The sequence below is a fragment of the Trachemys scripta genome, chromosome 1, assembly GCF_013100865.1.
Source record: "Trachemys scripta elegans isolate TJP31775 chromosome 1, CAS_Tse_1.0, whole genome shotgun sequence".
Lineage (NCBI taxonomy): Eukaryota > Metazoa > Chordata > Testudines > Emydidae > Trachemys > Trachemys scripta.
In genome coordinates, this window is record NC_048298.1 from 28,789,364 (window position 1) to 28,814,927 (window position 25,564).

The window sequence follows — 25,564 nt, forward strand, 5'->3', positions numbered from 1 at the left end:
GTAATAATAGCATTTACAGCATTTTTCATCCATAGATCTCAAAGCGCTGTTGCAAAGGTAGATAAATGCCCTGAGGTGCAAAGATGTTGGATGAATTGCCCAAGGTTACAAAACAGAGGCAGACCTAGGAGTAAATGGGTCTCCTAGGGTCTCCTGGCTCTGACAGTGGTATCATCTGCTGAATCATGCTGCCTCTAAAACATTAGATCCATTTAGTTTGGAAAGCGGAAGAGTTAGAGGTATATAATATATTGAAAGCTATAGAGAAGTTGTATTGGTCACACCTATACTCTTTGCTATAAGGGCAAACATAATACCTATCTTTAAAAAGGAAAACAAAGAAGACTTGGGGAATTAGAGACCCATTGCCCTTACTTCTATATCTGGGAAGATACTGGAACAAGCACTTGGAGGATAATAGGGATATAAGGAATAGCCAACATGGATTTGTCAAAAAAAAATAATGCCAAACCAACCTAATTTCCTTCTTTGACAGGGTTACTGGCCTAGTGGATGGGAAGAAAGTAGTACATGTGAGGTGAGGCCTGAACTGGAGCACTGTGTCCAGTTCTGCACACCACGCTTTAGGAAAGATGTGGATAAGGTGTAGAGAGAGTTCAGAGGAGAGCAACAAAAATGATAAAAGGCTTAGAAAATGAGGCCTAGGAGGAAAGTTTAAAAAAAAAAAAAAAAAAGTGCATGTTTTGTCTTGACAAAAGAAGATTGAAGGGGAGACTTGATAAGTCTTCAAAATATGTAAAGGACTTTTGTAAAGAGAACAGTGATGAATTGTTCTCCATGTCCACTAAAGGTAGAACAAGACATCATGGCCTTACTCTGCAGCAAGGGAGATTTGGGTTAGATGTTCGGAAAAACTTTGACTATGGAGGCAATTAAGGTCTGGAATAGGCTTCCAAGGGAGGCTGTGGAAACATCATTGGAAGTTTTAAAAAACAGGTTGGACAAACGTGTCAGGGATGGTTGGTCCTGCCACTTATAGAAGACAAATTCAATTATCCTATACCAAAATATGTAAGTGAATAATATTAACATATTTCCCTACATACCTGCAACTTCATTTTTATATATAAGGCTATAGGAAATAATGCAGGAAAAATAAATACTGGATCACAGAGAGCTGTGGAAATAAGTGATTTACATTGCCATATCTAACTCATATTTCTTTCTTTTTCTTTTTCTTTTTTTTTTAGGGGCATAATTAACCCATTCCCTGCTTCAAAATACGTCAGATCTTCACCACTTCAGTGTATCCATCTAGCTGAAGGGCATACCAAGGCTGTGCTTTGTGTTGATTCTACTGATGATCTTCTGTTCACTGGATCTAAAGGTTGGGGAGGCTTCATGTATTTGTTGCCTACCGAAACTGCTTTGAAAAATCAATATATTTTGAAATTCCTTATCGGTGGCCAGTGATAGAAATGCGAGGTCTTGGGGTAGAATGCTGTGAAAAATCCACTTTTAGAGCATAATAAGCTTGATTTGATTAACCAATGTTTGTCCCTCATGTATTCCATCTGTGAGTTCCTTTTAATTGGAAAATTAACTTCCAAAATAGCATCTTAAAAAACATTTGTTCTTCTGAATTCCAGTCTTAAGCTCTGGCCACTAGAAGACTCTCCCCCTCCCAGTAAACTTCCCCAGTCTGGAAAAATACTGTACAGATCAGCTCCATATTGGTTTCATAATCTGGCTGAGGTATTTTGGATCATTCCTTTAACTATTAAAATGCCACTGTCAGGTTAAAAATAATATGTTTTAAAATATTTTTTCTGTTACAATTAACCCCATGTTATTAAAATAAATAAATTTTAATATCTAACTTACTCCTCACTTTTGCATTTCTCTCAGCCTGAATGTTGAAAACATAAGTAATCAATTTTACTGCTCAATTTCACTTTCAACTTCTCCTGCAGTAACTCGCTGCTGCAACATTTGGATTTGAAACATAGCAGGAATATTTTTGTTTTTAAAATGCATTCTATTAAAGAAAAAAACAAAAACATTTCTACTGGTGTTAGATTTTGAAAATATTATTTAAAGGGGGGAAAAAACCTAACTGTACTTTGGGTCAAGTTTGACCTGACTCTCTTCCTTTAATAATGATACAGTTTATATGTTCTATAGATTTTATATAAACTTTTCTTTTAAACTCCTCCTACAAAATGCACAGGCCCAGAACCTACAAGGCAATCCAGCTGCTAAAGCCAAATGAAAATATAGCTTAGACACACTATTGCAAGAGTGGAATTTGCATAAGAATCTGCCCAGCAATGAATGGTCCATGACTTGGAAGTGTATGTCCACTTGGTGGTCTTTATATTCCTGTAAAGAAATAGATGAAAGTTATCCATTGACTACAGTAACATACCAGAAAAACTAGGGCCCTAACACTGCAAATAGTTTATACGTGTGAGCAGTTGTATTGATTTCAGCCTGGGTACACAAGTGCTTAGAGTTAACTATGTGCAGAAGTATGTTTGCAGTATTAGAGCCTACAAGAGATTACACTCTCTCTCCATGCTGCTAGAAACTGTGTTTAGAAAGCGGCTCTTTTATCCATCTTTAGTGACTCTCCATCCTAATTCCTTGATTTTGGTTGCAGATACACAAATGAATGTAGAAAAAGACATTTATTTCCCATTTACTCTATATTCGTTCTTTCTGGAGCTCTTCCTGAATATCTTTGTGATGTAGGTAGTAAAAAGCTCTGCAGCTGTAATATCCATGCAGCCAAAAATGTAAGAGAGGCATTTCAGGGCCTCTAACTTGATGAAGAATGACATGTATGGACCTCTGCTCCCACTCAGCACCCCATTGACAGCCCACGTGGTTCTCCTTCTAGGATGGGACCCAAGTGAATTGGAGTAGCTGCAGGGCATGAAGTATAGCTTAGTGATGGAAAAACTCCCCTCGTCATTAAATAATAAATACCAAGATTTCAGTGCCTCCCCCTGTTTACCCTTATATTCCTTTCTAGAAAACACCACCCAAGTATGGATCCCCCTGTAGATCATATTCGAGTAATCTGGTGAAACCTATTCTGATTATTTCTTTTGGTGGCACATAGCATCACTGACTGTTCTTACCAGTATCGAGTTGTAGCCTTGATGGCTGAAAAGCTAGTAGAAGTCAAATGCTGCCAACGTTTTCTAATTTTATTTTGTTTATTATTTTGCCTGTTTACATTTGTGGGAAATTATATAAATGTTCATGTTCTTGTTAAAAATGTAATATTTTTGCAAGTTTACAGGGGATGTGCGCTGCTAAATTTTGGACGTGCATTAGTGATGGCAGGAAGAAATGTGTATCTCTTGTCTGCTGCCTTTTGTTGTATTTGCGGCTAATTTCACTGTGAAGATGTGATTAAAAATGTTTTTGCTCAGTTGAATTGCAATAAGATTTCAATTTTAGTAGTTATGTGACAAAAAGTATTTTAAATTAGTGTTTTAAATTTAGATTTGTGGTCTTTAAAAAGTTTTCAAAGCGTCCTAAATTTTTGGAACTAAGAAGCACATTGGCAGGTGGGGTAAATATTTTTTTTTTTTTGCCACTTGTTAGTTTCCTATATGTAACAAACATTTGTTTAAGAAAGGTAAATATTAGTCGGGGGAATACCTGATAAAGCTGCAAAATGGCATAGACTTTTATTTACTTAATGTGTTTGAAACCCTTTGGAAATTGCAATTAATGTAGAAGTCAGTGGCCTACTTAGAGTACGTTATGCAAGTGTTCCAGAAGGTGCACTGGCTGCTAATTTCATTTGAGGGTTCAGCGGAAGGTATAGGTTTGGACTTTAAAGCTAGGGTTTTCAGAGCATCTGAAGAGAGTCCAGGTCTATCCACACTTCTTGTGCTAGTAAAATTACATCATTAGGGATATGTTTTTTGGTTTTTTTTACTGATCCAGTTATGCTGCTACAACCCCAGGTGTGGATACAGTTTTATTGGTAAAAATGTGCTTATACGGGTATCTCTTATTCCTCTTCCCAAACAGGAATAAGCTATACTGGTATAACTGCATCCACCCTAGAGGGCTGTGCCATTTTGACTATACCAGAGCAGATAAAGCAGTATATCTTTTGTGTGTGGATGAGGCATTAGGTACTTAAATCTCTTTGAAACTGGAACTGGGCATTTTACCCACTTGGACTGGGATTTTCAGAGGTGCCTGAAGCCCTGAATAGTTTGGGACCTGACTTCCAGAGAGAATGCCTCTCTCCTCACATGTTAACTTGTCAGTCAAGGTCATCTGTGGTGCTCAGGCTTTCAGCCCCCTGCTGCAGTGTGTTCTTGGTGAGGTGTCCCTGTGATCTTCCATAGCCCAAATGTTGTGAACGTCAGGATAGTCTGCAACTTCCACCTGTCTTCTCACATTTTCCCTGTGGAGGGACTGACCAAGGACTGATTGTGAGGCTATTGTACATTGGGTGTGAAATGCTCTTGGGAGCTGGTATGTTAAGAAAGAACATATTTTATTATAAACTGGATATAGTTTTGCTGCAGCGTGGAGATGTCCCCATATGGTTGTTGGGACATATTGAATTCAATCATTTGTGAGGGACCTAAAATGCTGCAGGGGGTGATATACTGTGTCTAGTTTTGGGCCCCACACTACAAGAAGGATGTGGAAAAATTGGAAAGAGTCCAGCGGAGGGCAACAAAAATGACTAGGGGGCTGAAGAATATGACTTATGAGGAGAGACTGAGGGAACTGGGATTGTTTAGTCTGCAGAAGAGAAGAATGAGGGGGGGATTTGATAGCTGCTTTCAACTACCTGAAAGGGGGTTCCAAAGAGGATGGATCTAGACTGTTCTCAGTGGTACCAGAAGACTCTCTGCTCGGTGTCCCCCTTTGGTTCCCTTTGTTTGATCCTTTGACCACACTCCTGTCCCTGTTATTTCATTAGTTGTCCCCCGGAATTACTTGGTTATCCAGGTCCTGTGGATCCTCCCTTAGGCTGGGGGGAGGTCCTTTAGCAGTGGGCGGGCTAAATAAGACCAGAAGACAGAACAAGGAGTAATGGTCTCAAATTGCAGTGGGGGAGGTTTAGGTTGGATATTAGGAAAAACTTTCACTAGGAGGGTGGTGAAGCACTGGAATGGGTTACCTAGGGAGGTGGTAGAATCTCCTTCCTTAGAGGTTTTTAAGGTCAAGCTTGACAAAGCCCTGGCTGGGATGATTTAGTTGGGAATTGCTCCTGCTTTGAGCAGGGGGTTGGACTAGATGACCTCCTGAGGTCCCTTCCAACCCTGATATTGTATGATTCTATGACTATGATATATAAACATAAATATAAATTTTTATATGGAGAAAAATATACACATTTTCTCTTTTGTGTGTCTTTTTTTAGATCGCACTTGTAAAGTATGGAATCTGGTAACTGGACAAGAGATTATGTCTCTAGGAAGTCATCCTAACAATGTTGTATCTATAAAATATTGCAACTATACTAGCCTGGTCTTCACAGTTTCAACATCTTATATTAAGGTGTGGGACATCAGAGATTCTGCCAAGTGTATTCGGACATTGACGTAAGTGACTTAAATCTCAAATGCAGAGAGCTGAATGATTCTTAATTTTAAATAAAATTGCATTTGTCTTAATAAGAGAAGGTGTAAACATCATATTTTATGTACAGAATATTATGGGACTGCAAAGAAACCAATATAAGGGCTCAAACTCCCTGAGCAGACTCCCATTGACTTTAAACCTGGACTTTTAGCGGTAGACCCACAGTGTCTAGGGAAAAGGAAAGTATTGTGAGGTTTTTCTTTTGCTATGTTCCACTGAGGAAAAAACAGCTTTGTCTTTAACTTCAGGTTTTTTTCAGCCCTGAGATGGCATTTTGATCTTGGTTGAGTGAGTTGAGTCTTTACACGATAGTTCTATTCAGTTTTAAAGGTATGGGAGGGGTTTTTTTATGGGGATACTTAGAACCCTAACCAAACATGAATCTATCTCTAACTTATCTTTAAATACAAGAGTTTAAGGTGAGTATTCTGTATTCAGGCTAGTTTAAAAACACTATCATTCAAAAGTCAGAGCTAATGTTTGAAGGGAACCCCTTTTCTGAGTGAATTCAAAAATACTAGCATCTCACTTAAGATTGCATCTTAGTGCTGGCTAGTGGGGATGTGGAAATAGAGGTGGGATAGGAAGGGGATTGTATGAGTTCTGGGGAGAGAACAAGGGGAAGGGTTTGGGAGAGGAGTAGGAGTGGCTGGGTTGCTTATGGGAGGAGCAAAGGAGGCAGCTACCACGAACTGCAGCTGCCATGAAGTTATCAGCTCTACAAGCTTTGATCTGAGGCCTCTCTTATAGTATCACTACAGGGTAAAGGTAATAAGGACACAACCCCTTTTGTTGCTGTTGTCTATATGTACAGTTATATGTGTTATCACTTTATCCACCACTCCACTGCAACCACCTGTATGGTGCAACACAGCAGTCATTTTGTGTCAACATAAATACACAACAGTTTTTAGGAAGAGAAATCAATTTAGCCAATTGAAACAACAGAAATGTAGTGAGCAGAATGTAGTTACCTAAGCTAGAATTTGGCCAGAATATCAGGGTTAACATCTCCACTCTTGCAAAAATATGCCACTGAATCTTACACCTCAATTTATCAGGAATTTGGCATTTCCGATAGCACCATGACCCTACTATTGTGCTGGGGATGAATCACAGGCAGACAATCAGCATGTGTTAGAGAGAAGAATGCCGCCTCCTGAATAATCAGCACCTGGGTTTTTTCCTGAAAGTCTCCCATCCAAGTACTTACAAGGCTGATCCTGCCTAGTTTGAGATCCCAGTCACAGGTCAATGTAGTACAAATGCATAGCTTGTTGGTGCTAGCCTCTTTATGGATGCAGACTCAGTAAATATTTATTTATAATATGTGGAAACTCCAATTTTTTTAAATCCATGTATAGAGTGTTTCTGTGGGTTTGTCTGTATTATTCAGCATTCAAAATCGGTCTGTGGTTCTTCTACATTCAAATAAGCATGCTTATTTTTAAACAAAATGTAACAGTCTCTTTTTGGTAATATTCAGATCTTCAGGCCAGGTTATGTCGGGTGATGGTTGTTCTGGAAGCACTAACAGAACAGTAACTATTCCTGCTGGAGAAAACCAGATCAACCAAATTGCACTAAATCCAACAGGCACTTTCCTCTATGCAGCTTCTGGAAATGCAGTAAGAATGTGGGACCTTAAAAGGTACATAACTAAGGCAAAAGATAATATTCTCTAGATATTTACCAGAATATATGACAAAGATAGCACCAGGATGCTTCCTGTTCGTGAGGCAATATCCATGTCTTGGGCTGAACAAGCTCGTAGGTCAAAGTCCAAGGGACTAATTAGTCCACACTATGGTTATTACTGACCCAATACAACACACCCTGAAGTTATTGCTTAATTACTAGTAGGCTGAGTCTTTGAATTAAACATTGACTTTTTAAATGAGTGGAAAAGAATAAAAGCGGGGTTGAAAAGTGAATTTTAAATGAAAAGCATACAATCTTATTCCTTGGCCTTTCTTAACTCCCCAGTCATTTCCCCTGCTTTCCTTCTTCATTCCTTATCCCCTTTCCCTGCTCCCCATTCCTGCCTTCCCTACAGGTCAGCAAACTAAAATTTATTTGATAGCGGGGAGGAAACCATAGAAGCAAAGAAAATGGGGCTGTGAGATTGTGGAAATGGGTTTAAAAACCTTCTGACTCATTTTCTTCATTCCTTGCATCTGTCCGCCCTACTACCCCACGTCAGCAAAGCCTTCCCCTCAGAATAATGGTCATTGTGTTTGCACTGAGATAATTCCAGCCCCACACAACCCCAGTTCAGTTCTGAAACACAGCTCAAAACAAACACATATAGGTTAATACTGCCAACCCTTACTGCCCGAATACTCACTCATGCCCCAATCCTGCAATGAGTTATGTGTAGGTAGCACCCTCTTTAAGTGAATGGTGCTCTCTGAGGAGCTCATTGTAGGATCAGAGTCATAGCAGGCACTTTGCCTGGTAGTGAGAATCTGCAGTGAAAAGAAGAGTCATTTTCTGTTCAGTCAAAATGAGTCAGAAGTAAGCAGTTTGAAAATGGCACAAGTGAAAAGACAGATTAGAATAGCCCACCAGGGTACAGAGACTTGCATATTTAAGGTAGTTACTGAAAAATGATTTTGCTAATGTCTGCATTCAGACTAGTAGTGGCTATCACCCAATGAGAGCAACTGGATTTACATAATATATGGTAATTGAAAATAACCAGACAGTGGTTATGCAAATCAGAATACAGACACCCAGAAATAGTCGGAATGCAAAGATTAGCTAAAGTGGAGATAATTGCCTGTAGTTAGAATTATCTGACATAAAAGTAGATTTTCAAACAAGTTAAGCATGTATTTATTTACATTTACCATGATTGGGCATGTTTATTGGTGGGTAAATTTGGTAAATTTCCATGTGTGGTGGGGTGGGAAGGTGGAGAAGACATCTGGAAAACTTGTGAAGAAAAGAGCAAAAAGGCAGAAAATCCATTTGGCCAGAAACTGTCTGTATAAATAGATCATATTTTTCAGCATATCCAATGGAAGTAATAAACCCCCAAATTCCCATAGGGTGTGACGCTTTTGAAAATGGAGCTGCATACTCTCTACATCCAGGTTTAAAGCTGGTTAAAAATTAAGAATATTTTTCCTCACATTACCCCCGCCTCGCATTCACTCCTTTTCTTATTCTTAAAGATTCCAGTCTACAGGAAAGTTAACTGGTCACCTAGGCCCTGTCATGTGCCTTACTGTAGACCGCATTTCCAATGGACAAGATCTTATCATCACTGGCTCAAAGGATCACTATATAAAGGTAATACATCTTAGTATTAACATTTTCTCCTTTATTATATTTTCACTTGACCGGTAAGGGCAGGGTTTAGGATTACTGTCACTTCCATTTTCTACCTTCCTCTCCCAACATCCCAAAAAATGGCAGCCCAAATGGAAAATGGTATATCATGTAATGCATATGAATATGTTTATTAATAATACCAATTTTATAGCACTTTCCATCTAACAATGGCCCCATCTCAAAAAGTATACAACAGAAACAGTCTGATGAAGGGCAACAGCAGTTTTTAGACTCGGGGAAAGATTTCCATATAAAGAGAAATTAAAATATTAGGGCAGTATCAAAAGTGAGAAGATGAATAAGTAGTGACATAATAGATTTACACAAAATATTGAACTATGTATAGAGGTTAAATCACAGTCCTCTCTTCCTGATGCACTGAATGATGAAGGGATCCTGAGGAGAAAATAGCATGTGGTCATGTAATTAAATACTGTACATTATGCACACCCAGACAGTGGCAGAATTAAGGTTATGCAGGCAACCTTAATTCTAGTGTTTTCTAAATTTTGAGTGCCTGACTTTGCCACCCAAATAGCTTCCTTTTAATGTCATTGTATTTGTATTGTAATATGTTGTCAAATTAAGTTGGAAAAAGGCCAGCAGGTAAATCCCACTTAATTTAGTTGGAAAGATTTAGTCATACTCTTGAAGGGAGATCCTAAAATATGGGATGTAAACTTAATTTATTTCAGTGGTTTGATGTGTTTTAGAATCATAGAATATCAGGGTTGGAAGGGACCTCAAGAGGTCATCTAGTCCAACCCCCTGCTCAAAGCAGGACCAATCCACAACTAATTCATCCCAGCCAGGGCTTTGTCAAGCTGGGCCTTAAAAACCTCCAAGGAAGGAGCTATTTTATATTAAGTATTTTATATTAAAATACTAAGAACAGAATATACACTGAAGTGAATGTAATCTTCAGATAAAATTAGCCTTGCATGTCATTCTGTGACAGATGCAACTGTTCCATGAATTTCTAATTGAATGCCATGCATAATGAAATTTTTTTTAAAAACAAACCTTTAATTCATTTTTTTTTTTTTTTTAACATTGCCAAATGCCAGTTTTTCTTACTGTCAAGTTTATTTATTGTAAAGTGCTATTAAGGTAACTAAGTTGCATGACATAGAGGTTATTTTAATGGAGCTAATGGGCTGTCGTTTGAAGACCCTGCATTCTGGGACCCTGTTCTCAGAGAACTGGGAAGGAGAAAGGTATATGTGGCTCAGAGGAGACATCAATACTTAACGGGACAGAACACTTATAGAAACAAAATTTTCTGGAAATTACCACCTCTTCCTACAATTATCCACCTTTCAAGTACAAGACAATGCTCCCACCCTTATGCTCCTCATGCTGCTGCATGCTCCTTCCCTGAGCAGTCAGAAATTACTAACAGGCTGTCTGTGAAGATACTAAGACTGAGAGGAGAGATGTTCCTCTGCTACAGAGCAAATAAATATTGGGCATTGGTTATTGGTATTTGGACATTTTTATAATACAATTAGAAGATTATCCATTGATCTCCTAATGAGTTAGCACGTCTGAATAATTCCCACTTGCAGTGAATTCAGTGAAGCTCTGCTACATTAATTGAGTTGGGGCTCTGCCACATAATTTATGTGCTCCACAGTTCCCTGGGTCTTGCCTGTAAGGAATGAAACTCTCCAGCTCTTTCCCAAGTTTCCCCCTATAAATCATTCATGGTGGGTATGTCTACACTGCAGTGCAAGCCCAGATTCAAACTCAGGCTCAAGCCTAACCCCTCCTGTGTACACACAAATGATGCCAACTGAGGGTTCGGCTCAAGGGTCACAGATCCCATGGGAGTGGCAGGGCTGAGCCTGAGTCAAGCTGGAACCCATGGTTCAAGCCCTATTGCTTTGCAGTTTAGATACAATCTCACTGGACTCGTGCTCTGGAAGTCCACCAAAGGGATTCCTCAATCCCACGGGCCGTCTTTCTTTGTCTTATGGACAGTCAAGTTTGGTAGACAGACCCAAGTTTTCCACACTGCACCACAAACAAAGGGCTAGAGCAGCCACGTTTTGGAGGGCACTAAGACTGGGGTATGGGTGGTTGGACTCGCATGAGTCCAACCTTCAAGGTAGGTGTTGGGACCCCAACAATTCCTAACCTGGAATTACAGAATGAGAGTAGATGATCAAGCCCTAGGTTAACAAACTCAGGGTCTGCTAACTCGAGTTCTGCTAAACCTGAACTTACATTACATTATCCCTGAATATATTCAAGATAGCTACATGGTAGAGGTGAAATGAGTTCTCTGATTTATTTTGTTAATTGCCTGCCAAGAGCAGACAGCATGTCTGAATATTTATTGCTATTCTTGTTCTAGATGTTTGATGTAACTGAAGGGGCCCTTGGAACTGTTAGTCCAACACACAATTTTGAACCACCTCATTATGATGGGATTGAAGCACTTACTATCATTGGAGACACCCTTTTTAGTGGGTCCAGAGATAATGGAATAAAGAAATGGGATTTAGCTCAAAAAGACCTGCTTCAGGTAATGTAAAATCAGGTGGATGATCTGATAATTTTGCTGTAGTACTTTTGTGTGTATTTCATACTTTATAAATGAACAGTCGATTTGTGTTCAGCCTGTCACTACCTACTTTGCTGCTGCCGTTTTTAATTTGTTAGGTAGGTATATTGGGCAAATAAACTGGACCTGTAGAGCTGCTCTTTGTACTAGGAACACCATTGCTTTCCTCTGTCGTTGAAGTGGAATGTCTGAAGACTGACAGTGAAGTGGTTTGTACTCTGTTAGTATAGCACAGAACATGTACTCTGATTGGTTGGCTTCAAGAGCATTGTTATAAACACATGAAATCACATCCTCATGGACTATTCATCTTAACCTTCTTGTGCTCTGAATTGGTTTATTAACATCAGTATTGTGGGCAGTGTGGAAAATATTGAATTGAGGAGTAATTAGTGAACAAAATTTTTAGTGTTTCCTAAGGCCTGGTCTACACTGGGGGTTTGGGGGGGGGATCGATCTAAGATATGCAAATTCAGCTATGAGAATAACGTAGCTGAAGTTGACGTATCTTAGATCGACTTAGAATCACTTACTTCGTGTTCTCGCGGCGCGGGATCAACGGCCGCTGCATCCCCGTCGACTCCGCTTCCGCCTCTCGCCGTGGTGGAGTTCCGGAGTCGACGGCAGAGCAGTTGTGGATTGATTTATTGCGTCTACACATACCCTAAGTAACAATTGTTACAAATCGGATTTCAGAGCATTTTCACTGTATAGCTTTGGTTTTACTTACAACTTCCAAAAACGTTATTTTGTCTTAAACGTTTTCTTACGTGATCTCAACTGAAAAGTGCATACATATGTATATGTGTGTGTAAAATAATAGCTATAATGTTTCAAAACATCTCTTTAGCTACATGCATCTAGAAAAATATGTTTCTCACTCTAAAAATAATTGTCGTTTATTTTCAATAGTTAAAAACAATAGAACTTCGAAGTGTGGCTTAAATGATTTTCAGTCTGGAGTATCTCCACTATCAAACTAAAAAAACATTGCTTGGACAATAGTTTTGAAAGTCATTGGAAAATTTAACCTCTGAGCATGCTCAGTGGGTACCTGCAACGATTTGTAGCAGATCCTAACAACATCTTGGTTTGGTTTTGTTTTTTTTCCTATGACATACTGCACATTGTTTTGACAGACCTTTCATTTAAAACATTTTGAGTGAAGTTCTGTTCTGCAGCACATGACTGAGAGCCTCAGGGCTAAGGCAGCTTTAAGCCACCTTTTGCGACCTCCTGATTCTGGGCTGCTTCAGGGGCTGGAGAAGCCACTGACATTACTGGAGGCCTGTCTAAACCTCCCTGGGCTGCTGTACGGGCTGCAGCTCCACAAGACTCTGCCCCTATGGCAGGGCTTGAGGGAGTCCTTGAGACAAGAGACAACATTATTTAGGCAAGTCAAAACTAAAGAAGATGTGAAAAGCAGCAAATCTGATAAAAATAAATGCTTATTTTACACTGTGCACAATTCATCTGTGGAACTGATTGCCATGAGATATCATTCATGCCAAGTGCTTAGGAGAGCTTAGGAATTCTTGAAAAAGTATTGGACGTCTATATAGGTATTGAAAACATCCACAGTTACATCAGTAAGGATTAAAATAAACAGAAGTTATTCCTTCAGGGCATGAGAGACCCACTAACTGATGAGGTTAAGAAGAAACTTCCTGTGTGGGCAGATTATTTTATAATTGTGTCTTACGCGGTTTTTTGTGTGTCTTTCTCTAAAACTCCTGGTCAGATCTGGAATGGCAATTCCTATTTTCCTGAATTTTACTGAATGCTAGGACTTCCCATTCTGAGATCATTAGGGGAGGCTGGACACTTAATATCAGAGTTTACTTATGCTTTCAGGTTTTTTGGTGGAGTCATTTTTTTGTTTTGTTTTGTTTTTTTGCTCTACCTAATGTCTCAGCCACTTGGGAGCTCTGCAAATAAGTTTAGCAAAAATTTTATAACCTGATGGCATATATTGTATTATATAACCTTTTCTGGCAATAAAAACACCCTGGTTTGTAATGCTGTATGTTTTCTCATTGTGTACTACATGTTTTAGCTCTGCTCTTGACTGTTTTGGGCATGACTATTCCAGAGGGGGAGAAAAGTGGAGTCAGAAGCCAAAGCTAAAGTTGCTCTAAAATGTAATTGTGTTGGAAGTTACGGCCCAAGCCTGCTCTGATTGAAGTCAATGGGAGCAGGCTTGGGATATTAGTTCACTGCTCTTGGTCTCAAATGAATGTTATTGGCATCCTGTTTGGGTACTGTTTTGCTTTCTGAATCAGCAGTGTCTCTCCTCAATAAAGGAAGAATGTGTTTTTAATAAGTGTTCCTCAAATCTATTTATAATACATAGGAGGGAGAAGGGAAGAGCTTTAGACAGTTTCACAGTTCCTTAACTATTTCTATACAGCTGGTAAGCTTCTTACCCATTTGCATCTTTAGGGGTCATTTGCTTTAGTCTGAAATTTTCCTACTGTTCCACAATTTGTTTTATATGCTTATCAGTAAAATGCAGAACCTGAACGTTGAAATATACAATTATTTGTGTATCTACAACTAATTTCTCTTGAAATTCAATATGTATGGGCTGAGCAGGTAGATATCAGAGTCAGTACTGTGCATAGTGGATTTTATTCCTGTTCTGCGATAACACTTAGCATTTCACACATTCAAAATTATATACAAATGCTAACTAACATTGTTATATAAAACATTTTTTTACCATTGTGGTAGAAAAGCTTTGTCCCTGTTTTACAGAGAGAGAAAGTGAAGCAGAGAAGTTGTGACGTACCACGTAGCTAGTCTGTTGCAGAGCTGGGAAAGTGGGATTAGAACTCAGAACTTCCTGATGCCTAAACCTGTGCTCATTCCCGGGCCCACTCTGCCTTATAGCATTATTTGTGTATCATTTGTTTTTCAGCAAGTTCCGAATGCACACAAGGACTGGGTATGTGCTCTTGGACTGGTGCCTGGCTCCTCTTTTCTTCTCAGTGGCTGTAGAGGAGGTATTCTAAAGCTCTGGAATGTGGATACATTCACACCAGTAGGAGAGATGCGGGGACATGACAGTCCTATAAATGCTATCTGCACCAACTGCAGCCACATTTTTACAGCAGCAGAGTGAGTTTGTGTTCTAATGTTTTCCAAACATGCTTCTTTCTCTTTCTTCACGTGTAACTCAAATTCTTCACAAACAAATTAATTCAAAGCACTCACAAGTGTGCTAGTCACTACACAGTAAAAGCAGAAAGACTAGGTCCATGCTCCAAATTGCTTACAGTCTGTAATATGTTATGGAGATCTCGGGCTGTCCACTGTTAGAATATGGCATCAGAAGATTCCTATAGGCCAGGAGACAACCCAAAATGTCATGCTTTTGTAATGTGAACACACCGTATATGTGCTAAGCAGAAACTCCGAATATGGCAACTTCTTACTGTCCTCCCTTCATGAATTAACACGAATACTCTAGTGAGTAATGCATTATTAGGTAGAAGTGAGAAATGTCAATGATTAGTGACAAAGGGTCAGATCTTCCCATTGCACTCCCAGTATCTGAGAACCTGAGATAGAAAGATAGACATGTGGAAAAATCAAACATACTGGAGACACTATAAACAAGAAAAGTGTTTAATTCTAGAGAAAATGCAGGCGTCTGCATCAGAGTCTAGGCAGACAGTAACTAAGGTGAGCACAGGGCCTGCCAAGGCCAAAATTGTTATTTATTGAGGCACCCAACTTTAAGAAATACTGAGCTGCCACAGCTCATTGATTGGGAGCTGCCAGTGCTCTGCGTTTATCAAAATCAGGCCACGTATATTTGGGTGCCTAAATATGGGTGTAGGCGTCTCGTATGTATTTATGTTTGAAAATGTTGGTTATATACATTTTAAAATGTATATCATACATGAATCTGATGTCTGTGTGCTTAGATTTTCAATAATTAAAAATAAGACTATCCCAGGCCCTAGGTACCCTTATGCCTCATTAATAATGCAATAAAATCCTAACGGTGTTAATAATTCCAACAGGCAGCCAGACACCTACAGAAATTCCTTTCTTTATCATTGTGGGAAGCAAAGCCTTAGCTTTGGCAAAAGCCCAGTCAAACAAATATCACATGTAGTATGCCCAAAAGATCACCAAAGTTGGGCTATTTCAGGTCAAGGGAAGGTGAAGGTTCCAGAGTTTAGAGCCCTGCCAGCTGACCCCAGCCTTTTATAAAGACAGGAATATAAGAAATGTGTATATGCCTAAGATACAGTATGTGAGGTAAGTAAACAATTACTGTATATACTCCATCATAAGCCGGTTCATTTATAAGCCAACCCCCCTAAGATGGATAAGTAAAAATGGAAACTTTTTATGACCCATTCATAAGCCGACCCTATAATTCAGGGGTCGGCAAACTTTGGCTCCCAGGCCATCAGGATAAGCCGCTGCTGGGCCGAGATGGTTTGTTTACCTCGAGCGTCCACAGGCACGGAAGTAAACCTAAGTAAACAAAGTGTCCCAGCCCACCAGTGGCTTACCCTGATGGGTCGGGACAGCAACTGGTGGGGACATTTTTTGGGGGGGGAGAGAAGCTGGGGGTCAGGGGTGTAACCGCTGTGACCACCCCTACATGACCCCACCCCTAGCCCGGGGCCTCCACACTCTCCCCATCCCATCCCTTCCCACCTTAGCTGGAGCGGGCCAAGGGAGGATGTCTCTGGCCTGGCTGGAGCTGCTCTGCCAGACCGGGCGGCGCGGCTGCAGCCTGCTCCGGCGGGCCAGACCAGGTGGCGCAGCCACAGCCTGCCAGCCCCGGAGGTGCAGCTGCCTCGGAGGCTGTGGGGGAGAGCAGCATAGCCGGAAGTGGAGAGACTCTGGCCCCGCTTCTTCCCTTCTGGCTCTGCTGCCTCTCCTTGCTCCATCTCTTGGGGGGAGGGGCTGTGTCCCACCTCTCCCTCTCTATACCCGTTCATAAGCCGACCCCCTTCTCTGATGCTTCCCTTTTTTACTAAAAAAATTCGGCTTATGAACGAGAGTATATACGGTATTTAGTCAAGTAATAGGAGATAGATTAAAATCTGATAATTATTTACATCAGGTTCATACCTGTATTAATACATTTTCACAGACTATACGGCTACTAACATAATTCAGATCTTTTCATTTTTCTCAAAAGGTGGTGTTATTGATATGTTGTTTAACATGTATTGCACATGTTGAAAGGAAAAACATTTTAAAAACTCCTGAATAGCTTTACAAGAAGTCTCCTCCATAAGAATTATCGCATAGAGCTCCAGAATTAGGGCCCTTCCCTATCCTGGGTGACTGAATACCGTTTTATTTTGACTGAAACTTCCTGCAGTAGGTTAGCTGGGATTTGGGCTTTTAAATGGGTACTTTTGTCCTAGCCATGCAGGAAGAAAGACAAGATGCAATGTATATAGTTTAATTAGGCCACAGCGTTATTCACGTAGCATATCTAGGAATACCTGGCAATAAATCATGCAGTGCAAGTCACCATTTTTTCATTAATCGTTTCTACCTATTTGGGAGGGCTATTTGGGATAGCACATCCCTCGGCCTGCGCCGCTTCCCAAACCGCGGCCAGTGGGAGCAGCGATCGGCCGAACCTGTGGACACGGCAGGTAAACAAACCGTGCTTACCCTGGCGAGCCGCGTGCTAAAGGCTGCCCGATTCCTGCGCTATACAAAATACTTGTGTTAAGGAAACGCGTCTTCCAACAAACAAACAAAAACCCCATCTGACCCTGATGCTGGCTTGAGGCCATGCTTACATCAAGATCAAGAAATGTCTAGGACAAAAATACCGTATATACTCATTCATTAGCCCGTTCGTTTATAAGCTGACCCCCCAAAATGGATAGGCAAAAATAACAAAAACTGTATGACCCTTTCATAAGCTGACCCTATATTTCAGGGGTTGGAAAACTTTGGCTCCCGGACCATCGGGGTAAGCCGCTGGTGGGTCGGGACGTTTTGTTTACTTGGAGCATCACTTCCTGCAGTTCCCATTGGCTGGAAACGGCGAACTGCGGCCACAGGGAACTGAGGGGCTCCCTGCCTGCAGACGCTCCAGGTAAACAAAACTACAATGTATTGGATCAGGGATTGTCAACCTTTGGCTGGCCGGGCCAGTTTGTTTACCTGCCGCGTTCGCAGGTTCGGCCAATCACGGCTCCCACTGGCCACGGTTTGCCGCTCCAGGCCAATGGGGGCAGCAGAAAGTGGTGGTCAGCACATCCCTCGGCCCGTGCCGCTTCCCGCCACCCCCATTGGCCTGGAGCGGCGAACTGCAGCCGGTGAGAGCCACGATCAGCCAAACCTGCGGACGTGGCAGGTAAACAAATTGGCCCGGCCTGCCAGGGTGCTTACCCTGGTGGGCCGCGGGCCAAAGGTTGCCGATCCCTGTATTAGATATTCAATTCAATGATTCCATAGAGTTTAAAATCATCAAATTTTGGTGTAGACCTCTTTATAAGCCAACCCCCGCTCTTCGATGCGTCACTTTTTTACCAAAAATATTGGCTTATGAACGAGTATATAGGTATATATTTAAAACCAACTTAAAATAAATCGACAAGCTAAACATTTCCAGAAACTTGTTTTTTTTTCTATTTTTCTTTTTTGCTCACTTTTTCTATTTGATATCACAAATGTTTTACAGTGATCGAACTGTGAGGATCTGGAAAGCTCGCAACCTGCTAGATGGACATATCTCTGATACTGGAGATGCAAATGAAGATATTGCCAGTAATTAAACATGAATTGAAATGATGGGCACAAATGAATACTGTGATAAAATGCTGTGTATTCTTAGTGCACTTTGCAGTGCATTTACTAGGTAAACACTGACAACTGGAATGAACTGGAAAATGCAGCTGATCCCAACTGGTAAATATGTGTTGTATTCTACTAGAATTGATACCCTCAGAACACTTGCCCTGTATACTGTATTTAAAAATAGCCTATTGGTAATATACTTGAGTCTCCCTGATATATCTAATGGCTGGATTTGTGTGCATATATAACACTTGTAATTTAAACAAATTGGAAAGTAATCTGCTCTAATAACAGTCTCAAACCTGTAACCTGAAATACAAAACAAAATACTCTATTGTACTTCACTCTCTCAGACATTCTAATGAGCTGATTTGTATCTTGGGATAACATGGGAATGATGCATACCGTACTAAGCCTTTAATTAAACTAGGCCTTGGGTTGAGATTGTAAAAGGCTACCTATATTGATGTTATAAAAGTAGACTGAATAAAATATCTGAGAAAGTTGTTAGTGTGACAGATATTTTTAATATGACTGTTTCTGGCTAACAGTGAATGCCGTATGATTTGTGTTAATGTTAGCGTATACTCTTTTTGACCAAAGTTGTGTAACTGTGTATACTCTGTGCTCAGGACTAGAACTAAATTGCTGTTAAATTGTTATGTTTTATTAGTGCTTTCCCTATATTCTGTAATGAACAGTATTCTTAATGTCATAATAGACGTATATCTTAATCTATTTTTCTTATGAACTTGTTTTTAATCATCTCACATTTTCTTTTTTTAACAGCAATTTGTCATTCATTTTTATCTAATTTCCTATGCTGCTAAAAATATTTCAGATATGCTATGTTTTGCAAACTTGGCAGTGACTATGAGAACTGTACCACCGGCATTGGAAAAAGCTATGTAAATAGATGGATTGTAAAAAGAGAATATCTTATCTTGTGCCTATGTGGATTTTAAAATGCTGCAGAGTGTGAATATTGAAAGAGGATGTATAGTTTACCCAGCTGCTCCAAATATTAATTTGTAAATTCTGCAAGTTTTAAAAGTTTATGTAGGTTCAAAAACAGTTTGAATTTTTTTTTTCCAGAAAATATCAGCCTGTAAATTGTAGCTTATGTAGGTGATGCTTAAATAAACATGTGACTGTGAATTATTTCTCTGTGCATTTTTCACCATTCTGTCTGTAAAGAATGCATTATTAGAGTATGCTTCCTGAGGCCAAAAATTTTATATGAAATATGCAGTTTTAATGCAATAGAACGATCTGATGAGTAAAATATTCCATAGATTCTACTTCTGTACTGCTTCATTGTTCTAATTGCCCTTTATTATTTACTATGTGTGTTAAAATAACACCTAGGAACCCCATCAAGGATTAGGGCCACATCTTGCTAGGTACAGTACAGACTTGTAACAAAGCAGACATTCCCCATCCCAGAGAGCTCACAATCTAAATTCCAGACACTACACAACAGGACAACAAAGCAGACAAAAGCCTTGAAAATTTCTATTAATTTGTTACATGAATTTCCCATCACATTAAATCAATTTGAAAAGTAGATGAAAATTCATAAATCTTCTCACTTAATAATCTTAATTTACTCTCGTTGAGACTTGCACAGTAATAGCATTGTTTGAGTTAACAGTTGTGTTCAGGTTGTTGGAAAGCATCATTTACACTGGGAGTTTAAGCGCTCATTCTGACTACCAAAAAGGTACATGTTCGAAAGATTTAGGACCATATCACACCTTCCCATGGTAAAACCGTTAGGTGGCAGCTGTGTGTGTGAGTGAGTGTGCCCTCTAGGGTCTGGTCCACAGAGAGCAGAAGGCATCTGGTACTATTGCCATCGGCTGCAGGAGTTCATCTGTAGCTTAAATTGTACTAGAGACCTGTGGTTTTGGAGCTTGAAATCCCACTACCCAGTTAGGGGTATGGACAGGAGCGGTGCCAGGGTTTTTGCTGCCGTAGGCGGCAGCGATCCTGCTCTGAGCATTCGTCGGCCGGGGTCCTTCCGCTCCGCGTCTTCGGGGCACTTCGGCAGAGGGTCCCGGAGCGAGTGAAGGACTTGTTGCTGAATTTCCACTTAAGACCCAGAGCGGAAGGACCCCCCGCCACCGAATTTCCGGCGACTGCCTAGGGTCGCCTAGTGGAAGCGCTGGTCCTGCGTATGGATTGGTGGATGTAAGATTTGTATAGTTACCATGTAATCTGCAAAACACATTCATTACTAGACGGCCCAGGTGACTACCGTAGGTCACCCTCATGCTGTCTGACTAATGTTTCCCCTCAGTGGGACAGTTGGTGAGGAGATCCTGGGAGCAGAGCCATGAAACCCCACAAGTCCTGCCTGATTTCTGATGTCTTCCATCTGGCAGACTAGAGGAAAGCATCCAGCTCTTCAATTTTAATTTTAGTTTACTTTTAGTTTTTAGTAACCAACTTGTTTTACATTCTGTATCTTTATCCAGTAGAAAAATTTTACCTGACATGCGTAGAAGAGAATGTGTTTTGCTTAATCTCATGCCAGATACTAATGTTTGGAAAACGTTTGCAGTGTCTCAAATTACAGATATGCTGATGTAACTGTCATAGTGTTGCCCATTATAAAAGGCTAACATACTGTGTGAACTAATTCTACCTGTCTGACCATGAAACGAATCAAGGGTCTTCATTTGTTTGCTGTTCTGCTTGCAGGTCAGTACAGATGATATTTCTATTTTGCAATAAGCAGCTTTCAGAAGCTGAATGTAGTATCTGTAAATACAAAGTAGCTACATGGAGAAGAGATCAGGCATTTTGTGTATGGAAGAGAACGGTAGAGGGAGAAAACAAAATGGAAGTAGATTTGGAAACCATCGCAGGCAAGGGAAGGCTGCAATGGGGATAAAAAGGGACTGGGATGTCTATCCAGTGCTACAATTAGATCCTGATCCAACAAGGCATATGTCTAATTCTGTGCACGTGAATAGTCACACTGAAGTCAATGGGACGACTCACATGCTAAAAGTTAAGGATGTACTTAAGTGCTTTCCTCATTTGAAACCTAAGAAAGGGAAGGCAGCCCCAAGATCAGATTGCCCAGCTCCCACTTCTGAGGCTGGGAGCTGCACCCACTTATACTAGAGATTGATTCAGGCTAGAGCCTAAGTAAGGGAGAAAGTTGGAGGGGACATCATAGAAGCCTCTGCACACCAGGACTAGCTACGCCATGTAATGTACCTTTTAAACATGCAAATGATCCCAGCATGTAAGCTATCAGTATTATTACACTGGAGAAAATGTGGTTGCACTCATCCTCCTCAGAGATACCCAGTAGTGCAGCATTTACTAACCTAGTTTCTCAAAAAACTGGAATCAGAAAGAGAAAACCTGTAGGAGAAGTTTTCATATTTATATTTCAAGGTACTTATTTTCAACATCCATTTCCATGGAAATTACCTTGAAAAAGCCACCAGTGGGCAGCAAAAGCTCTTACTAATTTCAACTGCTGATTTCCAATTCCAGCTTCTACTAATGTTTACACAGAAACAGGCCATCAAGCCAGCAAAAAGGAGCTAAGGGTTTTAAAACAGGGAGGCATAAAAGAAAGAAGGGACTCTCTTTATTTTTGTTTTTCAAGTTGCTCCTACCTCATTTGCACCAAAACAGTTAGAAATGTGTCTGGGAATCAGCAGCTGCATTAGAGAACCTACTTGTGCCTTTCGGCACCCGAGACTTACAAGGGCTGGTTTTCAGAATCAGCTATGGACTCAGTGCTTCAAACTGGCAAGAGAAATTATTTTTTTTTAAATGTTCTGACATCTACAGAATCAGAAATTTTGCCAGGGAGCCAGTTGTCCTTTCAAAATGCCCATTTTATAAAGAATTTCAGTGTACAAAGAAGTTAGTATAGCTCTAATCTGAAAAAACACCATGTAAACTGACAGATTTGCTAGTTCTGTGTATTAAATCATGTCTGCTGACTTTAGGGATTAAAAACAAACCTATTTTTGCATTTTACCTGAACTAACATAGCTAAGATTAAATGAGCTGGGTTCATACCACCTTGTGCACAGAATCATAGAAGTGTAAGACAGGAAGGAACCTCAATAGGTCATCTAGTCCTGTCCTCTGCACTCAAGGCAGGACTATGTAATAACTAGACCATTCCTGACAGGTGTTTGGAGGTTTTTAAGAACAGGTTAGATAATGATGGAGATTCTACAACCCCCATAAGCAATTTGTTCTGGTACTTAACTAGCCTGGCAGGAAGTTTTTCCTAATGTTTAACCTAAACTGCCCTTGCTGCAACCTCCATTGCTTCTTGTCCTATCCTCAGAAGTTAGAGAATAATTTTTCACCCTCCTCCTTGTAACAACCTTTTATGTATTTGAAGACTGCTACAATGCCCCCCTTCAATCTTCTCTGCTCCGGATTAAACAAACCCAGTTTTTTTCAATCTTTCTTATAATCATGTTTTCTAGACCTTTAATCATTTTTGTCACTCTCCTCTGGACTTTTTCCAGTTTGTCCACATCTTTCATCAACAGTGTTACTGTGTTGCATTCAGATATACCTGTGCAAAGCAACAGACCGCAAAGGGGTTGCACATTTGTCAGTGGGGGCCAGAATTTGTAACTCATGTGGCTGAATAGGGTGTAGGTGAAGACCTAAGTTTGGCCTGTGGAACATTTAGTGATGCACATGGATGGAAAGAGCCTCGCTTGACTCTGACCAACAGGTGAGTTTTGCAGGGCTGGCAGTTAAGTTAGGATCCAGAAAGTTGTTTCCTTTCCCCTAAACTCCCCCATCTCTCTTCCTGAAAATACGAGAGGCAGTTCAGACTTGTCCCTCAGGCCTAGCCACGTCCTTTCTGCCTTTGTGCCAGATTTATCTCCAGCAGTGGAAACGGCAGTGTGTCACCAATCCTGCCTTGTCCCCTGCAGTCCTAGTTTTTAAAGTTGACTTGGGGGCCCCTAACAAGCAGATCTTCCCTCCACCCCACCCCCTGTACTCTCCCTTCAGGAAATTACTTTTTAGGGGTTTTACTGCCCCAAACAGGGCCGCCTGTCAAGCTCATTCCCTCACATGTTTCTCCCTTCCTGCGTCATATTCTGGATGGAGCAATCAGAGGTAGAGTTGCTCCTTCCTCAAGGAGCCATAGCAGGGAGTTTTATCATGATTGCTTTCAGCCCATAGACTCTGACCAGCCAGTATTGGGGGCTCAGAGTCTGGGCAGCTCGTTGAAGCCTTTGCATCCTCCCCACCAGCCAAGACTCCTCAACAGACATCTTCACAAAGGCAGGTCAGTCCTCTTCATCTCTTGGTAATCTGCAAACAGGACCTTCATCCTTGAGAAGGGACTTTTTGGATAGTAATTTCTAAACTCCCCTGAATCCCACAGGCCAACCCATTTGTAAAGGGGAAAGCCCCAGAGTTCCATCCCAGTTCTTACGGGGGTGGTTGAGTCTGTGCATAAGAAGTCTGGCATTCTTTCTAATTCTCCTTCCCAAGGGGAATATTTGAGTGCTCTTACAAATGTTTTTACTTTCCAAATATATATCAGATGAAAAGGTGTGTGTGTGAGTGTGGGAGGGTTAATCAATCCCACCCTGGGCAACACAGGGTTAATGAGCTACTATGGGCTCAGGTGACCCCATCATGCTACACCTTTCAGAGATGTCAGATTTGGAGGGAGGAACTTAAAAAGAGGAAACCAGGCCAGCCAGTGGCAGACCAGCCAGGAGAGTGGGTCTACAGTTACTGTGGAGAGGGGTGACTGAAGGCAAGGATTTGTTGGATGATCACTGCCTAGTAACCCCTTCCTGAAGGAAAGGAGGGCTTACTGCTGATCCACCTTTGGAGGGAACTATTTCTCCATATTGGCCTGTGATCCTAGTTGGGACCACAGCTTACCAGAAGCATCTCTTAAGAAAGAGAGTCTTAACCACACCCACAGGACAATTAAATTGTGTTAATTTCCTTTTGTGCTCATTGACAGCCCTGGAAGGGGCAGACTGTCTAGGGCTCAGCAGAGACTGAGTTTTTTTACAACTGGGCTGGGTGGTGGAACACCTGGACATTGCAAAGCAGAGGCCTGGGTGAGTGCAAGGGCTCAGCCCAGGGCCTCGGGGGTGAGCTGAGGAAGGAATTTGGTGACAGACCATTGGAGCTCAAGAGGCCTTCCTTACTCCCTTCAGATGGGCAAAGACCCAAAAGGGAAAGAGAGATAAGAAGTGGCCAATCCTTTGTGTTCAGTCACCCAGCCCTGAAAACCAAAGAAGAAGAGAGAAGCCCAGTAGGATCTAGATCTGTATCTCCTTCCACAAGGTCTATCTCCTCCCTTGGAAGAACAGGAATTTCTGCTTCAGATAGTGATAATCCTGAGTCAGAGAAACAAAGGATGTTCTTTCACCTGACATGCTGGAAACTGTGAGCAGGAAAATGGTGTCCACCACTGAGATCCAGCCAGAGAAAAAGGAGTCATCATCTAAAGCCCAGGATGCAAAAGCTAATTAGGACTTACTATTTCCCTGTATTTAAATAAAGCATTAGGGAGGCATAAGAAACTCCTGACAAAGCTGACAGGGTCCTAGAACCTTTGTCCTTGAGAATGAAGCTACATTAGCATCCCTGGCAAAGGAATGCTAATTCCAGCTGAGGGGCATTTTTTCCAAATGACCCTGCCAACAGGAAAATAGAAGTCACTATGAGAATGGAATAACCTTGGAACTTCTTCCGAAGCCCTTAAAGCTTGACTGGCGACCAACCGTATGCTTTTCTATGGCCACTATGTCCTGGGGGGGGGGGGGGAGGTAGAAAGCTTCACCCCTCAAAAGCCTGCCAAATTAAAGTTGATTCTATATAAGTGTATATATGCATGCATGTGCCTCTCCAGACACTTGCTCTCTTATATCTACTGTGTTCAGAGCAGATGGATCTTGGACTCCATGAAGCTAGCAGATAAATCAATGGCCAGGAACCCTCTTTGGTTTCATCTAGGACAACAGAGAACTATTCAAAAGTACTTCTCTGCACCTCAAAATTATCCTGTGGAATCCTGCTCAGGGAGAAGACTGTAAAAATGACTGACAATAGAGGTAGCCAAAAAGTTTGCTTTCTGCTGCTGGTAAGTCCAAGAAGACCTACAGGGCTGCATAAAAAGTCAGAATAGTTTTCATTTCTACTTACAAGGATACCAGAGAAGGGGCTTCTCTTATTCCAGGGGTAATACCTGGTCTTGGAACACAGGAGGAGGTCAGCACAAAGGGGACCACT

At 41.0% G+C, this 25,564-nt stretch overlaps 2 protein-coding genes across 2 annotated transcripts in view; both read left to right on the forward strand.

The window, feature by feature from the left end:
* Positions 1–19,453, forward strand: part of KIF21A (kinesin family member 21A) — a 153,617-nt gene extending 134,164 nt beyond the window's left edge. The window contains exons 30-36 of the mRNA XM_034772455.1: positions 1,212–1,348; positions 5,372–5,552; positions 7,079–7,243; positions 8,772–8,889; positions 11,291–11,461; positions 14,421–14,620; positions 18,180–19,453. Of these exons, the coding sequence (XP_034628346.1) occupies positions 1,212–1,348; positions 5,372–5,552; positions 7,079–7,243; positions 8,772–8,889; positions 11,291–11,461; positions 14,421–14,620; positions 18,180–18,273 (1,066 nt within the window). The 3' untranslated portion in view covers positions 18,274–19,453. The remainder of the gene's footprint in view (positions 1–1,211; positions 1,349–5,371; positions 5,553–7,078; positions 7,244–8,771; positions 8,890–11,290; positions 11,462–14,420; positions 14,621–18,179) is intronic.
* A 1,402-nt stretch (positions 19,454–20,855) lies between these two features.
* Positions 20,856–25,564, forward strand: part of LOC117875522 (maltase-glucoamylase, intestinal-like) — a 108,483-nt gene continuing 103,774 nt past the window's right edge. The window contains exon 1 of the mRNA XM_034766906.1: positions 20,856–21,001. Within this exon, the coding sequence (XP_034622797.1) occupies positions 20,956–21,001 (46 nt within the window). The 5' untranslated portion in view covers positions 20,856–20,955. The remainder of the gene's footprint in view (positions 21,002–25,564) is intronic.